The sequence below is a fragment of the Dama dama genome, chromosome 18, assembly GCF_033118175.1.
Source record: "Dama dama isolate Ldn47 chromosome 18, ASM3311817v1, whole genome shotgun sequence".
Lineage (NCBI taxonomy): Eukaryota > Metazoa > Chordata > Mammalia > Artiodactyla > Cervidae > Dama > Dama dama.
This window is the reverse complement of record NC_083698.1, coordinates 35,210,212-35,236,801: the sequence shown is the minus strand read 5'-3', so window position 1 is coordinate 35,236,801 and position 26,590 is coordinate 35,210,212. Positions and strand designations below refer to the sequence as shown.

The following is a 26,590-nucleotide window of genomic DNA, read 5'->3' as shown; positions in this document are numbered from 1 at the left end:
TCCAATTTAATAAAGTTAGTTGTATACTCATTTTAGAGTTAGAACTATTAAAGCTACAGGTATAAAAATGTGACCAAGTTTTCACAGAATTTAAGAAAAGTTGAGTGTCATATTTATAAACTTTATTTGCTATATTTAAAATTGGTTCAGTATGTATAAAGAATTTTCTCTAAAATTCTTTAAATTCTTTAAAACTTTAAAAAATTTGAACAGAATAAATATATTTCTATGGTTTCAAATTTGAGAAAGTAATCAACTGAGTTGCAAATAGGACACACTGCAAGGAGGTTTAAAAATAAAGATGAGGGACTCCCATGGCTGTCCAGGGTTATGACTCTGTGTTTCCAAAGCAGGCGGTGCAGGTTTGATCCTTGTTTGGGAAACTAAGATCCCACATGCTGTGGGGCATGGCCAAAAAATTAAATTTTTTTAAAAGTAAAGATTCTTGCTTTTATCATACTAGATTTAGAAAAAGAAAACTGATATATAAGTTGAATTTTAAAACTTACAAGAAGAATAAGTTTTTATAAATGTTATAGTAAACTAGTCTTCATTCACAAAAACGTGAGTAAAGCCATAAATGGTTTTGTTTGTTTGGTTCACAAAATCCCCTATGGATACTTTAAAATTATATCAGGACACAATCAAATAAAACTCAGGTTTCCCACAAAGGAATTCACTTTTAAACTATATACATACATAATATTATGTTATATTATATTATATAAGAGAAAGAGAGAGACAGGAGAGACAGAAGCAAATGTGGTAGAATATTAACAGTTGGTGAATCAAGGTAAATGGCATAAATTTTTACTCCTCTCTCAATTTTTCTTTGTATTTGAAAATTTTCAAGACAACAAACTTAAAAATGAGCTGTATTTTCTGAATTAATCCCATATATTCAATGTATGCTAAGTGAGAAGTATAATAAGAAAAATAACAAAAGCTAAAAAATAAAGATGCTTTGTAGATACAAAGAAATATAATTTGGTAGAAAAGAATTATATCAGAACTCATGTGTAAGCAAGTTCTTTGGAACTAGAAAGGGTGGGAGGAAGAACATAATTTGTATCAAATTCAATCAGTGTTATCTTCACTAGAATTTTCATATCCATATGTGGAAAAAGAATATTTTGAGATAAAATGCATTCAGTGGTTAGAGATATGAACCATGGGATTCCTGCACTACTTGAACACAGATAAAAGAGAGTCATGCTGAATTCATTAAAAGGCTTTGGGGAACATCATCTCTATGGAATAAATGAGTGAGCTGACCCATAAAAAAGCTAACTGACTACTGAACCACCAGAGCAAGGGTTTTTCTGAAATTTTTAAAAACTATTATAGCTTCCACATAAAATATAAAGGCCACTTCATATGGATGAACTTAAGAGATTTTCATACAAAGTGAAGTAAGTTGGACACAGATAAATATCATATGATACCATTTATATGTGGAACCTAAAAATAAAATGATACAAATGAACTTATTTATACACAGAAATAGACCCACAGACATAGAAAACAAATTTATAGTTACCAAAGGGGAAAGAGGTGTGGGATAAATTGGGAATATGGGATAAATGTGGGATAAATGTGGGATTAACAGACACACATTACTATATTCAAAATAAACAGCAAGGATCTACTGTACAACACAGGGAACTATAAACAGTATTTTGTAATAACTCATAATGGAAAAGAATCTGAATAAGAACGTATACATGTGTATAAATCAACTATACTTCAATAAATAATAACAAACTATAAAGGTCATTTTGTAAAACTGTTCTAAACAGAACTTATTTTTCTAATATGGCCTGAGTGAATGTTTAATGCATAATAGGCACCCCAAATTTTTTTTTCTTTAAAATCACAACAGTTTTATACTTCATAAGATTTTAATGTACTTTAATTTCCTAAAATATTTATAGAATTTTTATATGTGAAAATATTATGGAAAATAATCTTTATTTTATTGCACATCAATTTTGTTGCACTTATCCCAATTTGAACACTGTTTCCAAGTTCTATTAATCCTCGTTTTAATCAATTCTATAAATTTAACAGATAAGTTTCACATGAAGCCACTAGATGGAGCCATATGATACCAAATGTGTGTGTATATGTACGTGTGTGTGTGTGTGTGTGTGTGTGTGTGTGTGTGTGTGTGTGTGTGTGTGTGTGTGTGTGTGTGTGTGTGTGTGTGTGTATATGCACACATACATACAGAGGGCAGGTTATCTGCAAAACGGAAAAGATGGATGATCTATTACCAATTTTAAACAATTTCCCTTTTTGTATTCAGATAAAAGAAAATGGCTTGTGAACAATTCAAATAACACAATATGAACTGTATGATTTAAACTTCAAAGAAGCTAGACAGGTGCTAAAAACTATATGCTATATAAACTGAAACAAATGTGTTTCTGTTAGAAACATTAGATTTTCCTCAGAATGGAAAGATTCTCCTTTCACATTATATTATCACTCTGAAGAACAAAATAAACTCATAGTAACAGATAATAATGATTTTTGGTAAAATACTTTCCCAAGAAAATATGAACACTTTGATGAAAAATAATAAATTAGAATAAAGCTTTAGGCACAAATGTTAACTAATAGTAATTAAATGAGCAAAAAACTCAATATTATTATAAATATTGATACTATTTATGTTAACTATACAATTTCTAGCTGAAAACTTAAAAATCATAACCGTTTGGTATAGAGAAAATTTATGAATCAATATTCTGCTATTTTATAGAGCATACAAATAGTATCTGGATAATTCAAACCTTCATGGATTAAAAAGAAAAATGTTTAATACAAATAGTAAAATATGTTTTAGAGCTTCAATGAGAAGAACAGAACTACTCAAACTTTTAGTTTTCTGTGTCTATGGAGACATTTAATAAGCGTATGAACTTGGCCATACATTTAACTGGCATTTATTTTGACATTCTGAATACAAATAACCAACTTAATTTGTGAGCCATGTATTATTTTTCATTGTTATAACACTGATTTCTGATGGTAACTGATGCTATGTTAATCTTAGTTGGTCAAGTGTGGTTATAATTAAAAAATAAAACACATCTGCAGGGTATTTTGACAGGTGAATGTAACTTATCATTGTCATGTTCAACAATAGTCTCTGTGTACAGACAGGATAAGAGTGGAAACAGTTCTGCACTGGAAACCTGGCAAACTAAGCCCCCAGCCCTAAATCTGCAATTTGTGGCCAACTGTTCAGAATCTCACTGCCTCAGTCATTTGGAGAATTAGATAGATGTACGAGTGATTTCCTGAGGTTGTCATGCTTCTCTGTGTGTGAGTGCTAAGTCGCTTCAGTTCTATAAGACTCTTTGCTACCCATGGACTTCAGCCGGCTGCTAGGCTTCTCTGTCCATGAGACTCTCCAAGCAAGAATACCGGATGGAGTAGGTTGCCGTGCCCTCCTCCAGGGGAATCTTCCTGACCCAGGCATCGAACTCATATCTTCTGCATTGCAGGCAGATTCTTTACCCACTGAACCACTTAGGAAGTCCCCTCTTCTCTCTGCTGCCCTTTCATTTGTTTGTTTTTTGCCTGGAATCTCTACCTCCCTGCTTCCGTCTTTACTCCCCATTTATCTGGCCATGGCCCAGGTAAATGAAATCTTCCCGGACCAAACTTGTGTTACTTTAGTAGTTCCCAGCACCTCCACAGCCCCCATGCCTATTTCTATCATACTTCTTATAGTACTATACTTTGTCTCCTGTGTTTGACATTGTTTCTCACTAGACTGCAGACTTCTTGATGTTGCTATATTCTTTTGTCATCAATATCTTACACAGTGCCTAGAACACAGAAGATGCTCAGTAAGCATTTGTTGAACCAAAGAATGGCATATTAATTAGCAAGAGAATATATCTAAAATTTTTAGTTTATGAAAACTATGAAAAGCAATTTAAAGAAAACCTCAGGATGAAATACTGATTTTTCAAAAATGCTTCAGGGAAAATAGAGCAAAAGAAAGAAAAACCTATTAGCCTTTACATGAATAACACTGCATTTTTGTTCCTCAAGAACCTTGTTATTTAACGGTTTTAATTTATGAACACAGAGACTCTATTTTCTTCTAGTATCTGTTCCTAAAACTTTCGGCCCCAAAGACTGTGTCTACAAATAACTGTTTGTAAGAAAGAAAAGAACAATATCATTTGAGCTGGAAAAATACAAAAACAAATTCATTGCAAATAATTCTAAGTTAAAATGCATAATTAAAATACTTTTCTACACAGCTCCTTTTTTACAATACAAACTCTAATTGAAGTTTTAGTGAAACATACTTCATTCCCTTAATATTTTATCAAACTTATCAAGAGCTTAGTTCAAAGACAGTATTACTAATCAGAGTTTTTACTCACCATGTTGTAAATATAGGTTTTTAATTGTTTAGTGAGAAAAATTCACAGTAGTTTTTCATGTCCTCATTTTCTTAATTCTTGCTCAAGCATTTCTCCTATTTATGTTGTAAACAGATCTGCATAATTTGTGAAACCTACTTGCCTTATGAAAAAGACATGGCTAGAGACAGACTTAACTGTATCATTTTATAATTGAACTTTATCATTTTATTAGAAAATCATTCTATTTTAGAGGCACTATTTCACAGAGTGACTGTGACATGCATAACTACCAACAAAATGCATCTGGAAGGATGAGCATTGGTAAGAATGGTCTATAGATTCCAACCTCCCAATTCACACAATCTGCACAGAACACTGAAAAGAAATCAGAAAAGGCAGATCCTTTTATTAGTTACTTAGTTGTTGTTTGGACTTTTTCTTTGATTTTGCTTTAGCAAACAACATTAGCTATCAGTGTTAAGAAGGTTGTTTCTGTGGCATGAAGGAAAAAGAAAAATGTGTTTAGAATCTGTTTATTTGCATTTTCTGGCATCTGTGACAATACTGCGAGTTTCCTTGGTGGCAAGCCAATGACACTGATGCCAGCATGGTCAAACTAGATTTCTAAGGGGAAGAACGTCAGTGGGGAATTGAACATGACATTATTCTTCTCCTATCATTTTTGATTTTTTGTTTGTTTTGAGGAAAGCATAACCAAGTCGTTAAATAGCCCTTTAGCAACCAGTAGCGATGTCCAGAAGCAACAGTCAGCCTGTGGATGCTTGGCATTCAACCAAATGAGAGAGCACAGTAGTCTTGGATTAAAAATTACAGACACTCTTTAGGGACAGAGACAGGAACATGGTAAGGAAATGGATTTCTACACAGTTTGGTCGAATTCAAGAAATGAATCAGCACATTCACTTACTATGTTTATAGAGGTTGTAATCATAAAGACTTATATTTTACCTTCATCTCGATGATTTCATTTATTTTTCTAATATTTATGAAGTCCTATTTTGTGCCAGAACTATTCATTTATAATTCTACCCTGAATATATAGTTAATCAAATAGAAGCATTTATTTATAAAAAATGTTTTAATAATATTAAGAGCTTGAAATAATCACTTAAATTCTCCCTGAGTGAATTCTGACTCCCCTTCCTTCAATCAACATTGACCTTTAGTTTACAGAATTTGTAATGAGGGGATATATTCACAAAGGTCTCATGATAAAACAAAAGTGCAGGATGAAAATCTCAGTAGCTATAAACTTGTATAATCTTATTTGCTGAAAAATGTAACATGGGACGTAAAAAGTGTGGAAAGAAAATTTCAGAGACTGTGAAATATCTCATTCATGATTATTTGTTGATATAAAAATTTGTAAGTCTTTAACTTGAAAGTATCCTAAAAAATTCTAACAAAAAAGCAAACACTTTCAAAAGCAAAGCGTGAAAAGGTACCTGACAAATCAAAGTGGTTCTCCCCCAAACATTAGCAACATGTACATTAGCATACTTTAGGCACTTCAAGTATGGTATGTATTAAATTACACCTAGAATTGGCAACAAAAATCTGAGTCAGAATGAAACGTTGTTTTTTTTTTTCTTTAAAAAAAAAAACAGCAATAGAATTGAGTGGACAAACTATCAAAGAAATCCCAAAGTTACTTAATAAAGAGAATATTGCAATGTTACATCAAATTTAAACTGACGCAAAAAAAAAAAAGAGAAGCCAGCTAATAGTTTTACTTCCTGACGAAAATGACATATGACACAAAGAAAATATTTCCTGAATTTTGGTTGGCCACCCAGCAAACCTAATAATTTTTAGTGACAAGGTAAGTTCTCAGTATCTTTGCTTGATTCAAAAGGTACAGACAAGTAATACAGCAATTCAATTTACTAAGTAATTCACTGTTTCAACGAACTATTTTTAAAACCAGATTGCAATGCCTTACCTTCTTCAGATATTTATTTAAGACCCTTTTATATGCAATATTTTCCAATGAGTCAACTCTTCGCATGAGGTGGCCAAAGTATTGGAGTTTCAGCTTCAGCATCAGTCCTTCCAATGAACACCCAGGACTGATCTCCTTCAGGATGGACTGGTTGGATCTCCTTGCAGTCCAAGGGACACTCAAGAGTCTTCTCCAACACCACAGTTCAAAAGCATCAATTCTTTGGTGCTCAGCCTTCTTCACAGTCCAACTCTCACAACCATACATGACCACTGGAAAAACCATAGCCTTGACTAGATGGACTTTTGTTGGCAAAGTGATGTCTCTGCTTTTTAATATGCTGTCTAGGTTGGTCATAATTAGGGATTGGGGCAGGAGGAGAAGGGGATGACAGAGGATGAGATGGCTGGATGGCATCACCAACTCCATGGACATGAGTTTGAATAAACTCCGGGAGTTGGTGATGGACAGGAAGGCCTGGCATGCTGCGATTCATGGGGTTGCAAAGAGTCGGACATGACTGAGCTACTGAACTGAACTGATATGTAATATTAGTGATTACAGTAGGGGGGAAATGTGGCTAAACATATAGAAATATTGCACCTGTGATATGAATTTATAATGCCACCATGATAAATTATGCTAATACAAAGTAGGGTTTAAAAAGAAAGTCTAATTAATGTATGATTTCATCTTGATTGGCTTCTGAACATACAGAACACGGCTCAATAAGGAGCTTGTTTTACTCTTTAAATCTTGCTTCACACAGAATCGTTTTCAGTTACTAACGTTTCCATTCTAAATTAGACTGTAAATTTAATAAAATGTTCATTAACTTGTCTATCACCTAGCTAATAATGCTTATTTCTTATTTGGCTTTTCAGTAAGCTTTTACTCCATTTAGTCAGCTGAATTTAAGTTAAATAAAATGAAATCTGTATCTAAAATTAACATATTATTAGAAATTATAATTCGTGAGCATGTTTTTTCTTTCAGGGCCTTGTTAGTTTTATAAGTACAGTTACAGAGTTTTTTCTCTTTTTTAAATCATGAAAGCGAATCTTAATGTGGACAGGCACTAAAAGTTAAGTGTGACCTATAATTAACACAGAAGCAGAAATGGTCTAACCATGGTCACCTTTTTGCTGAAGTCCTGTCTTAACCCAACAGTAGAGAACATATGTGGTCATAAAATACCACATTAATGCATTCTTTCCCTGTCAAGAGTAAGCTACACCGAGACTGCCAATTTCCATCTCAGGTAGCTCCATTTTTTCCAACTCAAATTCCTGCTGCTTTTTCATTTGAGTGAATTATTTCTACTTCCTGTCTTTTAAAGAGTTGCTGGCTCACAAAGGTTATCAGATTTCCATCCCAGTGGCTGCTGCATATCCACAGTAAGTGAATGATCTCTCAAAGGTACTTTGAGATGAAAGCTAGTGGATAAATTAGAAGAATTATATTTTTATTTCTTCTCTTTGGAGGGATTATTCTATAGCTTTTGTGTTTAGCTTGGAGGACTCTCAAGATTTGATTTTTCTTCTAAATAAGTGAAACAGTCACCCAGATGGCAAACACTTCACATTTTAGCATAGTGTAATTCGATTTGGAAGTCCAATGAAACTCACTTGGATATGTCCCTCCAGTAATATTTCCCCTCTTAAAAAATTCAGTTTTAAATTTCTGGTTTCACACGTAAACAAGCTCCAGAAAGGCTGAGTGGAGAGTGGTGGGATGGCTAAAAAAAGTTACTTTTAACCATGTAAAAAAATGTTAAAAATAAATGGTGTTCTAATTGTCTTAGGATTTTACCAGAGAAGGAGTGCCTACTGTGTAATTTTTGACTTTCAATACCTTTTATAAGGTTCTATGAATGCTATCCCCTAATTTGTTTTTGGTTTGTTTGTTTAAGAACACTTATATTTCATTCAGAAATCCTATGGACAGAGGAGCCGGGCAAGCCACAGTCCATGAGGGTCACAAGAGTCAGCAACTAAACAAGAATATTCATAGGAGACTCTTCTGTGCGATATAGTGTATGGTAAAAGAAAGATAAGACAGTCTCATTCTTCCAGACATATTCAAATTTTAAGTCTATGAAGTTATAAAAATCAATAGAAACATTTGAAAAATTTTATGAGTCTATCAAATGCATATATTTTAATTCATATGCTGCCAACCTACTAAGAATTTCTAACACTTGTTAGAAATTTGGCATTCTCCAAAAGTGGAACTCTTAAGGCTTGATTCCAACTAAGTCCAAACTGACTTAAACAACTCTATTCCCATATTTAAAATCTCCCTTCTTCATACTGTGTTTATACACACACACACACACACACACACACACACACAGTTAAGTCAAGGAACTCAGGATATCTTAGTATTTTCTTTAAAATTTTATATTCTTTAAAAATACCTCTTTATTAAAGATCCTGAAGAAATAATTACTTTGTGAAATTCTCATTAACAGGTCTTTCAAATTATGAAACTGAAGTAAATTAAATGTCCCTACTGATTAAAGCTAACAAGATTTTTGTTCTACAAGTAAATATACATATATATAAAAGCTGTGCTTATTTGGACCTGAGTACCATGATAGGCATGGTGGGGCAGGGGGAATGGGGTGCAAGGCCAATCAGAATCAACTGTCTGGAATAAACTCAGGGAATGTGTTGTCTCTAGAATATCCAGGAACATTTGCATCAACTCTAAATCAAGCATTGATTGATCATATTTTGATGATTCATCAGTGGGGAAAGAAAAAGTCTTATTCTGAGATTTAAGTGAGGTTTTCATGAATCTCATCTAATTTAACTGAAAGCCAATTGAAAACCAGATCTGACATGGCCAGTTTGTTCTATTATTCCAATGCGGACACAGTTTGAGTCAGTCAACCTCTATGGCTTACATTTTAAAAAACAGGAATCTAAATAAGTGACTCAAGTTCTAAATTGAGATGACTTTCTGCTGAATTCTACTGATACAGAGAAAGGCATCAGGAAAAGACTATTAGAAGTTCCCATAAAGAATAATTAAAACAGAAAGAATAGACACATGTTAAAATAGTTTAGTTTCTCTAGCTATATTTTTATAAAGTATTTACATAATTGTATTTTGTGAACAATAAATGATAATACAAAGCACCTTCTATTAGGTATTGACAATTTGAGTTTTCTGGATGACATACCCTGTAACTTCATAGCACTGTACTTACATGGGTAAAGCTGGCTCAAGTGAGCATGGCTCGAAAATTAATATCCTTGCTCCCAGAACCAATAAATAGATACGACACAGCAATGTATATGAAGGAATACCAAAGACTCGAACTGAAGTTTCATAATCAATGATACCACCTGATGTCTGCAGCCATGAAATTTACCTATTAAAGTGGAGATGAAGGAGGAGCTGGGATCAAAGGGACATCTGCCCCTTCCTCTCTCAGATCTGTGCGATTCCAGGTGAAAAAGGGGAGCCTGTCCAGAAAACCAGAAAAACCATTATGTATCTGCCAACTTTAATAAGAAGCTAATTTCTCAGAAGAAAATATATTCAACATTGATTATTTACAAAACAAGTACTTAAATAAGGCTCCAGTGAGAAACATCAAGGAATTCAGGAACAAATTGGATTTTATAAATAAATATGTGCATTTTAAGGCCCATGTGGTTTCCTCACTCCTCTCAAAAAGGATGCAGGTGCTGAAATTCACAATGTTTATCATTTCATCACACAGTATTAGCTATGTTGAGATGTCAGTTAAATAATCCAAATAAATGGAGACTTGATGGGGGGAAGAAAAGGTTAGCAAAAAGGAGACTCATTGATAAACATGGAAATGGGCTTTTATTTCACAAAAGCCATTATTGATTTTTCTGAATAATCTCTAAAAGAATATAACATGTTCTGTCAACAATTTGGAATATCTATTTTCAATCATTTTTATTCCTTATCACATTCTCTTTGCATAGACATGTAATATTTAATAATTTAGAGAATGATTACTACATAATCACTGGGATATATATATATGGAAGTTGATGCCACATTATAAACAATATTTCAGTATGTTTTCACACAAATGAGATACTGAAAATAAATATATTCTAGAAAATTACTACTTTATTGGTTCCTAGTGCAACTGCATAACTACAGGACTTTTCCTAAGTGTTCTCAGATTTCAAAATTCTCATTAATGAGTATTTCTAAAATTAATTTTCATTAAGTGTGCCATAAGTGGCTTCAGTTTAAAAAAATGTAGTTTGGCAAAGTGACAATAAAAGTCAATATATAAAATTTTGTAGGGGAAAAACTACCTTGAAATAGAATGTTGCCAATACTGCCCACTGCAGCATCTATAAATAGCCCTGCTCATCTATAAATCATGAATCTGTACACAATCCAAAGTTCTGAGGACCCTGTGAAGGTTGCATACACTTTTCTACAATTCCATCTTGACTTCCCAATAACCAGCTCATTTACTCCACATTATCTATCCTGTCCTTTTCTTGTTGTTCTTTTTCAACTTTTCTCTTTCTCTCTGATATCCTAAAGTCATTGATCCTGCCATTCCAAGGCTTTTCTAGTAAGTGCAGAGATCACCTGACCCCTATAAACTTCTTGTCTTGTCTTTGGAAATGAACCATAGTCTATAGAACAAAGAAATACAAGAAGGCAAAATGGTTGTCTGAGAGAAGGTCTTACAAACAGCTGAGAAAAGAGAAGTGAAAGGCAAAGGAGAAAGGGAAAGCCATACCCAACCAAAGGCAGATTCCAGAGAACAGCAAGGAGACAGTGAACAATGCAAAGAAATAAAGGAAAACAGAACAATGGAAAAGACTAGAGATCTCTTCAAGAAAACTGGAGATACCAAGGGAGCATTTCATGCAAGCATGGGCAAATAAAGGACAGAAATGGCTAAGAAGAGATTAAGAGAGGTGGCAAGAATACACAGAAGAGATATACAAAAAAGTCTTAATGACTCAGATAACCACAATGGTGTGGTCACTCACCTAGAGCCAGACATTCTCTGGCGTGAAGTAAAGTGGGCCTAAGGAAGCATTATCGTGAACAAAGCTAGTGCAGGTAATGGAATTCCAGCTGAGCTGTTTCAAATGCTAAAAGGCGATGTTGTTAATGTGCTATACTCAATACGTCAGCAAATCTGGAAAACTCAACAGCGGCCACGGGACTGGAAAAGGTTAGTTTTTATTCCAATCCTAAGGAAGGGCAATGCCAAAGAATGTTCAAACTATTGCACAATTGTGCTCATTTCATATGCTAGCGAGGTAATGCTCAAGATCCATCAGGCTAGGCTTCAGCAGTATGTGAACTGAGAACTTCCAAATATACAAGCAGGATTCAGAAAAGGCAGAGGGATCAGAGATCAAATTGCCAATATCTGTTGGATCATAGAGAAAGCAAGAGAATTCCAGAAAAAAACATCTACTTCTACTTCATTTACTTGGTTAAAGCCTTTGACTGTATGAATCACAACAAACTGTGGAAAATTCTTAAAGTGATGGGAATACCAGAACACCTTACTTATCCCCTGAGAAACCTGTACGCAGGGCAAGAAGCAACAGTTAGAACAGGACATGGAACGATGGACTGGTTAAAAACTGTGATAAAGAGTATGTCAAGGCTGTGTACTACCAACCTGTTTATTTAACTTATATGCAGAGTACATCATGCAAAATGCAGGTTGGATGACTAACAAGCTGGAATCAAGAGGCTGGGAGATTTATCAACAATCTCAGATATGCAGATGACACTACTCTATTGGCAGAAAGCCAAGAGGAATTAAAGAGCTTCTTGATGAGGGTGAAAAAGTAGAATGAAAGACCTGGCTTAAAACTCAACATTCAAAAAGATGCTTGCTGCCTGGAAGGAAAGCTATGACAAATTTAGTCTTTATTAAAAAGCAGAGACATTGTTTTGCTAACAAAGGTCTGTGTAGTCAAAGCTATCATTTTTTCAGTAGTCATGTATGGATGTGAGAGTTGGACCATGGAGAAGGCTGAGCGCCAAAGAACTGATCTTTCAAATTGTGGTGCTGGAAAAGACTCTTCAGAGTCCCTTGGACAGCAAAGAGATCAAACCGGTCAATCCTAAAGGAAATCAATCCTGAATATTCACTAGAAGGACTGATGCTGAAGCTCCAATACTTTGTCCACCTGATGTAAAGAGCTGACACATTGGAAAAGACCCTGATGCTGCGAAGGATGAGGGCAGGAGAAGAAAGGGACCACAGAGGATAAATGATTGGATGGCATCACTGACTCAATGGACGTGAGTTTGAGGAAACTAAGGGAGATTATTTATGAAGAACACAGAAGCTGGAGGGCTGGAGTCCATGGCATCGCAAAGAGTCAGACACAACTTAGCGACTGAACAACCACCACTATGGAACAAAAGTGGCCTCCAAATGCCCCTTTTAGTCATAGAGGTATGACTAAATTGATATTTTAAGCCAAAAAAAGTTGACCAATTTAGATACTTCACATAATCGGTAGAGAGCAGGAATGGCCGTAAGTAACTTGAGACATTTTTGTGTTCACTTCCCACAGATGATAGATTTGCAATGACATGAAAAGAAAATATTTGTTGAAATAAGATAGAATTACTGGTCTGCCAAACTAACACTTATGTTGAAAGGGTTTCATCTACATTTGTAAAACAGATCCAAAGCATTATATGGAGGAGGGAGTGATTAAGCTTATGAATATAATACTTGATACCCCTTTAGTGACTGCTACCTTGTATTGGTAAATACTTGGTAAAAAAACAGGTAGGGTATACATACTATACTTATTCTAATATAGTCAAATGTCCAAATGCTTGGTCACAGAAAGCAGCTGAAGAAATATACTAAAAGGCTTTCTTAAATCAAGACTCTCTATAGCTTCAACATTCTGTGATGCTCAATTTTTTTTTGTCTCTAATGACTGATGAAGCGAATTTATCTAGTGGATACAAATATCCTAAACATTAAAATTAAAACTGCAAGAGAAAAACAAATATATTCCTTATTTACTCAAGGAATTACAACAAATTCATTTAAATTTAAACTATCAAGTGAGTGAAACAGAAAATGCAAACTGTAAGAGTGCTAAGATCAAGAGAATCTTCTATTTTAAAGAACTACTGAGTTAAATGAAGGAAATAAAGTCACAATCTTAGAAAAGTCACAGATTTTTAAAACTAGAAATCATAATCTAGTCTTCTGAAGCCAATATTGATTTGTGAATTTCAGCATGTTTCTGAGATATCAAATATCTAACAGAGCAGTATCTTCATCAGTCAAGAGAAGTAAACTAAATCAAGCAGAAACTATATTCACAAAATCATATAACCCTAACATTCTGAAAACAAATAAGTGGAACCCAGGATGCATGAAGCACAATTCTGTGCAATACATAAAATCTATCTGAATCTGTAAAAGGATATAACTCTTTTATGAAACTTCAAATTTGAAAATGGAATACCAAATATTAAATGCTCATATATTCTCAGAGATCTACACCTCAAATTCACTCAGATGTAGCTTAACTGAACCCTTTCTGACTTTCTCCAGAATTCTTCAAATCTCTCTCTCTAATTAATTTGATTAACACCTAAAGCTACCTGAACACATTATAAATTAAATCTTTTTGCCTGCTTCTCACAGCAATATTAAAAATCCACATTCTTGAATAGCTTAAAGGACAAACATATCTATCATTCTAATTTTTTGAAATTTGTAGTCTCAATGTACACATATATCAAATCATCATGTGTGTGTGCATGCTAAGTTGCTTCAGATGTAATGTTAAACATCTGGCAATTTTTTTGTCAATTAGATCTCAATAAAGCTGAAAAATTCATATATTCCATAATTTGTTGTTTTTCACCCCACATATTAAAAAGTAAAGACATTACTTTGCCAACAAAGGTCCATCTAGTCAAGGCTATGGTTTTTTCCAGTAGTCATGTATGGATGTGAGAGTTAGACTATGAAGAAAGCTGAGAGACGAAGAACTGATGCTTTTGAACTCTGGTGTTGGAGAAGACTCTTAAGAGTTCCTTGGGCTGCAAGGAGATCCAACCAGTCCATTCTAAAGGAAATCAGTGCTGAATATTCATGGGGAGGACTGATGCTGAAGCTGAAACTCCAATACTTTGGCCACCTAATGCGAAGAGTTGACTCATTGGAAAAGACCCTGATGCTGGGAGGGATTAGGGGCAGGAGGAGAAGGGGACGACAGAGGATGAGATGGCTGGATGGCATCACCAACTCCATGGACATGAGTTTGGGTAAACTCCGGGAGTTGGTGATGGACAGGGAGGCCTGGCGTGCTGCGATTCATGGGGTTGCAAAGATTTGGATATGACTGAGTGATTGACCTGTACTGAATGATTTTTAAGAAAGATAAACAGTTGGAATATCTCTGCTTTAGATAAGAATCACTATCTTTATTAAAAAGGAGAAAGGACACAGTCATTTCATCCATACATAACCTTTGGTTACTAATACTCAAGGAGTCAATTAATACAAAAATGGATGACAACGTTAACAAGATTGTAAATTGTGATGCATACTTTTTAAATTTGAAGACTATGTAATGTGTGTTTGAAGTCTATAATACTTGTAACAAAATAATGAAGAGCTGTTTTGAACACCTGAAAGTTCTGTTAACTCCTGTCTTATTACATTGACCCTACCATCTTTGACCCTGTCCCCACACCTGGATAGTTGCTAAATGAACATTTTTAATTACTAAATTAGGGTATCAGTACATAGTACAGCAAGTTCTATACTTATTTTTATTAATCAGAACATACCTTTCTTTAGAAGTATAATATAGGATTCTGTCAATATCACTTATTTAAATCGCTGAGCTTTAACAATAATATTGCATCCCGACTTTTTACTTTGTTTTTTAATGACTAAGTTAAATGAAGTTGTAACAAAAATGTGTTGCCCAGTTTTGTTTTCCATTTTTTTTTTTTTTTAGCAAAGGCTATTATAATACTATGACTAAAATAACATTTGATAATAAAAGCTAGTGCAGGGTTGGCATTTTTCATGTGAATGACTTGAGAGTCTAAGTACAGCTATGATCACACACAACCTTACATTCCTATTATTTTGAATTTAGCCTTGTTTGCTGATGAGGGTTTCCCTGGTGGCTCAGCTGGTGAAGAACCTAATTGCCAATGCAAGAGATTCAAGAGATATAGGTCAGTCCCTAGGTTGGGAAGATTCCCTGGAGAAGGAAATGCCACCCACTCCAGTATTATTGCCTAGAAAACTCCACAGACAGAAGGGACTGGCAGGCTACATAGTCCATGGAGTCACAAAGAGTCAGACACAACTGTGCAACCAATTCAGTTGTTTGCTGATACAAGGTATACAGTTTCATTGCAGCTGTAGCCTCATTAATTTTATCTGAGTACCTTATGTACAATCATAACCTTAAAGCATAATTAGATGACAATTTAGAGAAGCTAAACAGACAAAGTAATGCCAGAAAAAGTCAGAAGATAAAATTATCTCACACCTCATCAATATTTTATGACATGGTAAAAACAAACAAACAAAAAATCTGCCTATGGTGAAAGTTAATCAAACCTAAAAATGGTTTGCCTCTTGAACATACTCAAAACTCCTATTTTTGTCACAACAAACTTGGTTGATAATAAGCATGATATTTCCATTGAACAAATCATAAATGATGAACAAGTTCAGAAAGTTAATTACTACTGGAGATAAGATGATACTAAAGCCATATTTCTGGTCTAATTTTATTGCTTCTCTGAAAATTTTTCACCATGCCTTCTGAAATCCTTATTTCATGATAGTGAAAGTCGCTTAGTCGCATCCAACTCTTAGGGACCCCATGGACTATACCCATGACCATGGAATTCTCCAGGCCAGAATACTGGAGTAGCCTTTCCCTTCTCCAGGGGATCTTCCCAACCCAGGGACTGAACACAGGTCTCTGGCATTGCAGCCGGATTCTTTACCAGCTGAGCCACAAAAGAAGTCCAAGAATACTGGAGTGGGTAGCTGATCCCTTCTCTAGCAGATCTTCCCAACCCAGGAATTGAGCCAGGGTCTCCTGCACTGCAGGCAGATTCTTTACCAACTGAGCTATCAGGGAAGCCCATTTCATGATAAGTAAACTGCTAAGACCACACTCAATTTACAACAGGCTTCAACACCTCCACGCCTTAATTAAGTCATAGCTCCCATACTCAGCATAATTATGGAGCCTCATGTTCATGTCCTAATGCCTGGAACCTATGAATATCTCATTTTGCATAATAGCAAAAGGGCTATAGGGATGCTGCCAAGAATTATCCAGGTGAGCCCAATGTCATTATATGAGTCCTAAAAATAGAGATTTGTTGATGATAGCCAAGAACCAACCAGAGTGATGCAGTGTGGGGAAAATTAGACCTGCCATTCATTGCTGGCTGTGGCAATGGAAGAAGGGAGCCATGAGTCAAGGAATGTGGGGGGTTCTCCAGAAGCTGAAAAAAAGAATGACATGGATTCTCCTAAATCTTTTGGAAGGAATGCATTTCTGTTGACATCTTGATATTATTCTGGGAGAATCATTTTAGACTTCTCACCTACTGAATTATTAGATAAAACATATACTTCATTCTAAGGCACTAAATTTGTGGTAATTTGTTACAGCAGCCTTAAAAAAAATGAATGACACTCCTATGAGGATATTGTTCCATTCAGCTTCTCATCCTTCCAGCTCTTTTACAAGATTAATTACAATATTTTTTATGCAATACAAAGTTGAAACCCTTAATATGAAGGTCCCTTCTCATCTTCTCCTCCTTAGTCAGCCCTCCCTTTGTTCCTGTTCTCTCATCCACATGTCTACCTTCCCTATTTCTATAAACCTACGATAGTGATGCTGCTAAAGTAAACCATTCAAAAATATAAAGCAATCATTTACAATCAGAGATTTTTAGCTCAGCCCTCAATATTGCCAAGGAATGTATTAATATGTTTTCCTGGTCATGTCCTTTTACAACTCCTTTGAGTAGCTATATGCTCAGCTAGTCTGACTCGTGATCTCTCTTGACAATCAGCAGACAATCTCACACCTTATGTCTGATGGAGAAAATCAGTTTCCATTAATAATGTAATTATTTAAATAATCAATTTCCTCTATGCCAGGTCCTGGCCCTGGAACAGAAAACAAAGTAGTAAACAAACCCCAAGCCTCATCAGTCTACTGTTCTCATAAAATTACCCCTGATAGACTTTCCCTACCCCTCCCCCCTTTTTTACCACATCTATCTGCGATATTCGATGCTGTTGCCCACACCATGGCACTTATTTAATTCACGCCTTTACCACTTATCACCTTAATTTTAACACAGCCTCCTGAGCAGTGTCCCCAGCCCCAGCCATTAATCCTTTACTCTGTAGCCACGGGCTTCTTTCTGAATTTCCTCTTATCAACTCCCTACTTAAAGTCTTTCATTGACTTCCCATAGTCTCTAGAGAACAAAGTCTAAAGCCCTTAGAGTTTTTAACATAGGGACTTAATACAAAAGTACTTCACCTCTAAAATGCTGCTCTCACAGTCTGAGTACCAACCACTTTTGTAGTTTTTTCCATCTTACTTGGGCTTGTTAATGTGTTTAGGATATTAATGCCCACACAATATTAAAAATTCAGCACGGACCTTATCACTTTCAAGAATCCTCATCTGACTCTTCTGCCTGCCCTAATATTGATTTTTTTCCCTTTCTGTGTCCTCCTGAACCATCACGTAAATCCCTCTTTTATATCATTTACTTCTCTGTATTATAATTGTCTGATTCTCTTCCCTACTGGTTTGTGAGGCCTCCGTGGGGAAACTGCCTATATGACATTTGTCTTTGATTCCCTGTATCAAATAAAATATCTGACACATAATAAATGCCCAACTGTTCATGTTTTCCAAATAGTTTTATCTCCTTTGCTGTATGCTCTTTGTCTATTTTCTAATGGATCTGAAACAATTCACAAAACATAGCTGTGGATAAGCATGTTGATTGAAAACAACAATTTGTACAAACTACAATGTTATGCTATGTTGTACATGCTTTCTTGGGCTTCGCATATAGCACTATCATCATTCTATTTTTTCTATATTTTGATTGCCTTTGGCTTTAGTGAACGTGACTACATTTTTAAAACAACTAAAGGAAAAATAAACATTTTTTTTTAAGATCATATATTTTCAAAAACATGTTGACAGTTTATGATAAACTCTTGCCAGGGTTAATATACTAAAGGTTAGGGTGAATATAACATAATTTAATATAATACGGCAGTCATTAAAAATAATATCAAGTACTAAAGAAAACAAGAGACAACATATTTTATCTTCAAATATCTTATTAATGACAGCATGTAATTTGAAGTACTATGAAGGTGTGACTTGGAGGTACAGTTACTTCTTAGATAAGGTTCCCCTTTTCCACATGACTTTTTTAATGAGGAAAGGTATTCTCTTGATGCTGTGGTATATCATCATAAAACTCCAAAATTTAAATGACAATAAAGACTGAGTTCTTAATTATTATCTAACAACCAACTTGACAATAGGTTTTAATGAACTAATTGGTATTATGCTCCATGATTTTAGAGGAGAGGCTTTCTTTGTCTTGTTAAGCTACATGTGATAGAAAAATACATTGATTCAAGTCATCTTAATTCCTCAGAATTCTACATACTATTTTGGCAACTTTATACTGAGATGTGGAAATTTTTAAAAGGAAGAAAATTTACCATAGATAGAAGAGTATTGATGTTATGATAGAAAACAGGCAAATTCTAAATTTTTATTGCTTTGTTTTGCATAGGTCAAGCTAACTTCAAAATTAGCTACAAATTCAAGAATGAAGTTTTTTCACATTATTTTGAGAATTCACTGTGCTCTTAAATTTAGTGCACAATCCAATAAAATACTAAGAAGCAAGTAATATAATTTTCTTCCATGAAGTAGACCACAGCACCCAAACCAACCAGAAAACTTGAGTCATGATGACCTTGTCAATGACCCCAAAGCAATCGAGTTTATGGTTCAAGTAATGTGTAATGCTGGTGTTTAACCCTACTGAGAATGCTGGTCACTACTTACACTGGCTTTCCATTATCTATGTTTTAACAGCTGGAATTTCTGCTTGAGTTACGTGGCTTAAACTCACAAGACATCGCTGGTATTAACAATGCGGGACGCACTTTTTGTTTCAGTGGGACACAGAGAAGTTTCTCAATAGATCCTTGTGTGCTAGAGAAAAAGCAGGACACCTAGCTTACCAATGTGTGCAGATGCATGTGTTTCTCTGAAAAATGTTTGTAAAGAATAAAGGGTACATTGTCCCAGGAGAATTTTCTCATTTAGGTCTTGAGAAGAGCCCTCAAAACCCAGAAAGCCTGCTATAAGCTCCTATCAATAGGTGTGAGTTACTACATAATCAGGTGTTAAATGTGATGTCAATTAAATGAAATGAGAGTTTCCCCATTAATAAATCAGCTTTGTGAACTAAAACTATTCTTGCCCTCAGCACCACTGAGATATTCTGAAAGATGTCAAAAGTAAATTAGGAAATTATAAACACAAGATTGTTTTATTAGCTATTCTAATAGAAAAAAAAAAAGCAAAATACATAGGCTCACACTCATGTATCCATCAACAAAGGTTGCTTCGATACAAAAATGCCCCAAATAAACAGCATAACACGCACTTAAATTCTTCACACACAAAAAATAGCTATTCAACTGTCTCTATCACAAGTTAATTTTGTATGTGATTCACTATATTGTTTATTTTTCCCTTTCTTCTGCCAAGCAATAAAATCATTTATTAAAGAACATGAAACATTTCCCAAAGGCTAAATAAAAAGTTGAAAAAACTGCAAAAAGGAGTGAAGTTGTAAGTAAATGTTTTGACTTTAAAGCTATTAATTTTTCATTTTAATTGATTTTTTCTTTACATTTTTCCCCAAAATGATGCATTATGTTTGTAAAATACTTTAAAATTTAATAAGTATTCTTCCATACATTGTTTCATTCTCAGGATAAATCTGTAAACTAAGACAGGGTCAACAGTATTGTTCACAAATATTACTTTCTAAGTGGGGAATCACAGGCAAGATGAGTTTTTGCGAGTCTCAACAAGTGTCTTCTTGTTCCATATTATTTGACAGTATTATCCTACTTGCCATTGTAAAAGGAGAATATGGATATGTTTGTGTTGCCAGGCATGGCTGTTTTTTTTTTTTTCATGAGATATTCAACATATAGTCAAGGTTTAAAATGTATATTAAGATTTTTTTAAAGAAGACAAGTATCTTATTTATTTATTCAATTACATGTTCAAACATTTCATTTCCTTAAATATTATTGGAATAGCTTACAAAAACACTAAAATCTTTTAAAATCTTTAAAAATCTAAGTAAAATTCTAACTCAATTCTCTTGTGTTCAATTTTTTTAAAAGATTTGCTTTAACCTTTATTTGAAGGCAAAACCATCTTTCCCCCTCTTTTGTGTATCCTTTAACTATTACTTCCATTCTGCCCCTCATTCTAAGTGCCTTCATCATATGCCAATATTATCTTAAATTCCACACTGATATCTCTGTCTACTGGATATGTATGCCAGGGTGTACTAAGAGTATGAGAAGCAAATACTCTCCAAATTGTAATTATAATGCTGTCTTGAAGCCTGCTTTTACTAGCAAACAGCATCACTCTTGCCTCCCACATCTTCCTCATCATCTTCTTCAAAATAATCATGTTGCTCTCCCTCTGAAAAATCTTTAGTGCCTCCTCATTATCATGAAATAAAGTCTAACTTCTAAAATGATAGTTCAGAATCTTCACAGTTTGATAAAGGCTTTATCCTTTATAATTTTCACCATCCAATCAAAATTCCAGCAGTGTGAGCTGACTATCTTTAAAATTTTTTGCATCAAAACCATCCATAGCTCTGATTACACTTTCCCTTTAGGAAAAGAGAATTTTATCCTTCATTTTCTTTACAATACTAACTCCCAGTAATGACCAAATGATGCTGAAAAAATATTTCACTGATATTCTCCAAGACTTCTCCAAGCAAAACTTCTCCCATGTCCGATGCTATAAATCTCTTGCAGCATTATCCTCACTGCATTGTGATGATGTGTATTTGAGTAGTTCCACAAACATTTCAGAATCCTATGTTCCAATCATTCAGAAAATATTGAATTTAGGAAGCAGATTCATGCTACGCCTTTTAAATCTCATAAAATTAAGTAAAGTAGCCTAACTGTCAGGGAAGATTAGAGAGAAGTTCATAGTAACAAATGCCTACCTCAGGAAACATGAAAAGTCTCAAGTAACCTAATTTTACACCTCAAGAAACTAGAAAAAAGAAGACCAAACAAAATCAAAGTTAGTGAAAGGAAGGAAATAACAAACATCAGAGCAGGAATAAATGAAATAGAGACCAAAAAGGCAATAGAAAAGATCAATGAAACTAAGAACTGGTTCTGTAAAAAGATAAACCAAATTGACAAATATTTAAATAGATTAATCAAAAAAAGCAGGAGGAGTCAAAGAAATAAAATAATATATGAAAAAATGATATTACAGTTGATACCACAGAAATACAAAGAATCATAAGAGACTACTACGAACAATTACACACCAACAAACTGGACAACCTAGAAAAAATGGGTAAACTCCTAGAAACATATGGCCTACCAAGACTGAATCATAATGTAACAGAAAATATGAACAAATATATTACTAGTAAGGATATTTAAACCATAATCAAAAAATCTCCCAACAAATAAAAGTTCAGGACCAAATGGCTTCACTGGTGAATTCTACCAAATATTCAAAGAATTAATACCAACCCCTCTCAAAGTATTTCAAAAACAGAAGAGGTGGGACCTCTTCTACATTCATCTTGTAAGGTCGGCATTACGTTGATACCAAAACCAGACAAATGCATGAGAAAAGAAAATTACAGACCAGTATGCCTGATGAACTTAGAAGCAAAAATCCTCAAAAAATATTAGCAAATTAAATTCAATAATACATTAAAAGGATCAAGTAAGAATGGTCCAACATTCGCAGTCAATGTGATGCACCACACAAACAAAATGAGGAATAAAAGTCAGATGATCATCTAAATAAATTCAGAAAAAGCATCTGACTGTATATATATATATATATATATATATATGTATGTATATATATATATGTATAAAATACACTTATTATATACATATATATAATATAGAAAGAACTCATAACAACTCATACAGTTCAATAGGAAAAAACTCAAACAATCTGATTTAAAAAAAAAATGAGTGGAAGATCTGAACAAACAAATTCATACAAAGAAGATATATGATGGCCAATTGATATATGAAAAGATCCCTACATTATTAATTCTTAGGAAAATGCAAGTCAAAACCAGAATAACACCTCACACCTGTTAAAATGGCTATTATCAAAAAATCTGGAAATAACAAGTTTTAGCAAGGATACAGAGCAAAGGGAACCCTTACGCATTGTTAGTGAGAATGTAAACTGGTACATCAATTATAGAATATAGTATGGAGGTTCCACAAAAAATTAAAAATGTAACTACTGTATGTCCAGCAATTCTTCTTCTAGGTATATATCGAAAGAAAACAAAAACAATAGATCAAAAATATACAGGCACTTCCATGTTCCCTGAAGCATTATTAACAATACCTGAGACAATGGCAACAATCTAACAATTTTGTTATCCATTCATCTATTGGACAAGTAGGTTGTTGCCATTATCTCAGTTATCATTAATAATGCTGCAGTGTACACACACACACATATATATGTATATATACATATATATATATATATATATGGCTTTGCCTGCAATGCAAGAGACCCAGGTTCGATCTCTTGGTCGGGAAGATCCCTGGAGAAAAGAATGACAACTCACTCCAGTATTCTTGCCTGGAGAATTCCATGGACAGAGTACCAAGGTGGGTTCAGTCCATGGGGTCACAAAGACTTGGACACGACTAAACAATCATCACTTTCACTTTCATTATATATATATATATATATATATATATATATACACACACACACACACACATATATATATCAGTTCAGTTCAGTCGCTCAGTCATCTCCGACTCTGCGACCCCATGAACTGCAGCACGCCAGGCCTCCCTGTCCATCACCAACTGCCAGAGTCCACCCAAACCCGTGTCCATTGAGTCGGTGATGCCATCCAACCATCTCGTCCTCTGTCGTCCCCTTCTCCTCCCGCCCTCAATCTTTCCCAGCATCAGGGTCTTTTCAAATGAGTCACCTCTTCGCATCAGGTGGCCAAAGTATTGGAGTATCAGCTTCAACATCAATCCTTCCAATGAACACCCAGGACTGATCTCCTTTAGGATGGACTGGTTGGATCTCCTTGCAGTCCAAGGGAGTCTCAAGAGTCTTCTCCAACACCACAGTGCAAAAGCATCAATTCTTTGGCACTCAGCTTTCTTTACAGTCCAACTCTCACATCCATATATGACTACTGGAAAAACCATAGCCTTGACTAGATGGACCTTTGTTGGCAAAATGATGTCTCTGCTTTTTAATATGCTGTCTAGGTTGGTCATAACTTTCCTTCCAAGGAGTAAGCATCTTTTAATTTCATGGCTGCAATTAACATCTGTATTGAGCCCAGGAAAATGTCAGCCACTGTTTCCCCATCTATTTGCCATGAAGTGATGGGACCTGATGCCATGATCTTAGTTTTCTGAATGTTGAGCTTTAAGCCAACTTTTTAACTTTCATCAAGAGGCTCTTTAGTTCTTCTTCACTTCCTGCCATAAGGGTGGTGTCATCTGCATATCTGAGGTTATTGATATTTCTCCCGGCAATCTTGATTCCAGCTTGTGCTTCTTCCAGCCCAGTGTTTCTCATGAGGTACTCTGCATATAAGTTAAATAAGCAGGGTGACAATATACAGCCTTGACGTACTCTTTTTACTATTTGGAACCAGTCTGTTGTTCCATATCCAGTTCTAACTGTTGCTTCCTGACCTGCATATACATTTCTCAAGAGGCAGGTCAGTTGGTCTAGTATTCCCATCTCTTTCAGAATTTTCCAGTTTGTTGTGATCCACACAGTCAAAGGCTTTGGCTTAGTCAATAAAGCAAAAATAGATGTTTTTCTGGAACTCTCTTGCTTTTTCGATGATCCATTGGATGTTGGCAATTTGATCTCTGGTTCCTGTGCCTTTTCTAAAACCAGCTTCAACATCTGGACGTTCACGGTTCATGTATTGCTAAAGCCTGGCTTGAAGAATTTTGAGCATTACCTTACTGGCGTGCGAGATGAGTGCAACTGTGTGGTAGTCTGAGCATTCTTTGGCATTGCCTTTTTTTGGGATTGGAATGAAAACTGACCTTTTTCAGTCCTGTGGCTACTGCTGAATTTTCCAAATTTATATACCCACACATATATATGCATAATACATATATGTATGTATAACATTATTCAGTCATAAAAACAATGAAATTTTGACATATGTGGCAATAGGAATATACCTTGAGGGCATTATGCTAAGTGAAATAAGTCAGATAAAGACAAATACCATATGCTCTCCCTTATTGTGTAATCAAAATAAAAAAAGAAGAAAACAAGCTCATAGATACTAATAGATACAAAGAATAAATTTGTGCTAGTCAGAATCAGGGAGTGGGGGTAGGAGACATAGCTACACCTTTTTTTAGTTTAATTTTTTAAGTTAATTCTAAAAATATTAAATAATAATAAACATTAATTTAACATGGCTAACAAAAATGAACAATTGATTGCAAGTATTATATAGTAGGCTAATTTTGTTCATTAACCAAAATATTAACTGCATTTCAATAATAAAAAACCCTGTAATTGTTGAATCATGTTAGACAAATACATCATTTCAATGGCAGAAATGAAATAAGGTCTCTGATATGTTCTTCTTATAAATTAGTGAAAAGAAAAAAAAATGAAGAGGAAGAAGGAAAATTAGAATGGGAAAAAGAACAAGAATCAAGACGCTTTCCAAATAAAGTTAAGTCAAAGTGGAGATAAGAAAGGTTCTGATTTGATCTTGCCCAAGACCTCTTTCAACTTCAATTTCATTACTTGTAAAAAAAAAAAATAATAATAATACTTCTATGCTGCTATCTCCTACAACTTTTGTGACAATCAGAAGAAGTAAATGGGTATAAAGGCCACTGAGAAACTAGAGGAACTAGAACATGTGAATATATGACAAAACCATATATAAAATAAAACATAACTTACAAAACCAAGGGTTTACAACCAAATATTTTATATTCAACCCAATAGTGCATAATGCTGATTTCATTCAGCAATTTGTTTTTGTTGTTCTACAGTGAACTTTATAAAGCCTTCTACAATATAAGAAGTCAAAGTGGTATAAGAATGCACATTAATATGGATAGTATTTCAAAGCACAGTAGATAAGTGATGGATTATTCAAAAAACAGTGTTTGGACAACTGGATTGCCATCTGGAAAAAAATAAAGTGTGATTACTACCTCATGTCTTATGGCCCTGTAGACAAATTCCAGGCTGATCAACAATTTAAACATAAGAGATCGGATTATACTGGGAATAGAGAAAGACATAAAAATTTTGTATATAACCTTGGATTCAGGGACAGGGCTTTTAAAATAAAACACAAAATTCAGAAGGCTTAAAAGAAAGACTGATAAATAATATGACTGAAAAGTTTTGAAAAATTCTATATGGAAAACAAATATTTTTTCACTCAAAACACAAGACCTTTATTTTCCTTAATTTATAATAAATTTATACGAATCAATAAAATATCTCAAAATCAACCGTTAAAAAATGCTCTGGGGTCACAGATACACAAAGTAGGCATGGAATACCATTTCATTCTAGAAAGCAAAGGAAGTTATCAAAACTATTAGGGTTATATCATAAAGACTTAGATATCAACTTAAGGTACCCACTGTACAATTATGGGACAATCCACTGATCAACAAGAATAATGACTGCAAAGGGTTGAAATAAGCTTAAACAGCCTAAGAATATGAAAAGCTGAATACTGGCAACATTTCCTGGAAATATCATAAAAGGCCATGTTAGTAAGTACCCTATTAAAATTAAATATGTAGTTCTAAGATTAAGAATGCTGGTATTTTAAT

At 34.4% G+C, this 26,590-nt stretch overlaps 1 protein-coding gene across 1 annotated transcript in view; it reads right to left on the bottom strand.

Annotated features, from left to right (window-relative positions):
* Positions 1-26,590, bottom strand: part of SEMA3E (semaphorin 3E) — a 271,880-nt gene that overhangs the window by 50,086 nt on the left and 195,204 nt on the right. The window contains exon 5 of the mRNA XM_061165134.1: positions 9,740-9,833. Within this exon, the coding sequence (XP_061021117.1) occupies positions 9,740-9,833 (94 nt within the window). The remainder of the gene's footprint in view (positions 1-9,739; positions 9,834-26,590) is intronic.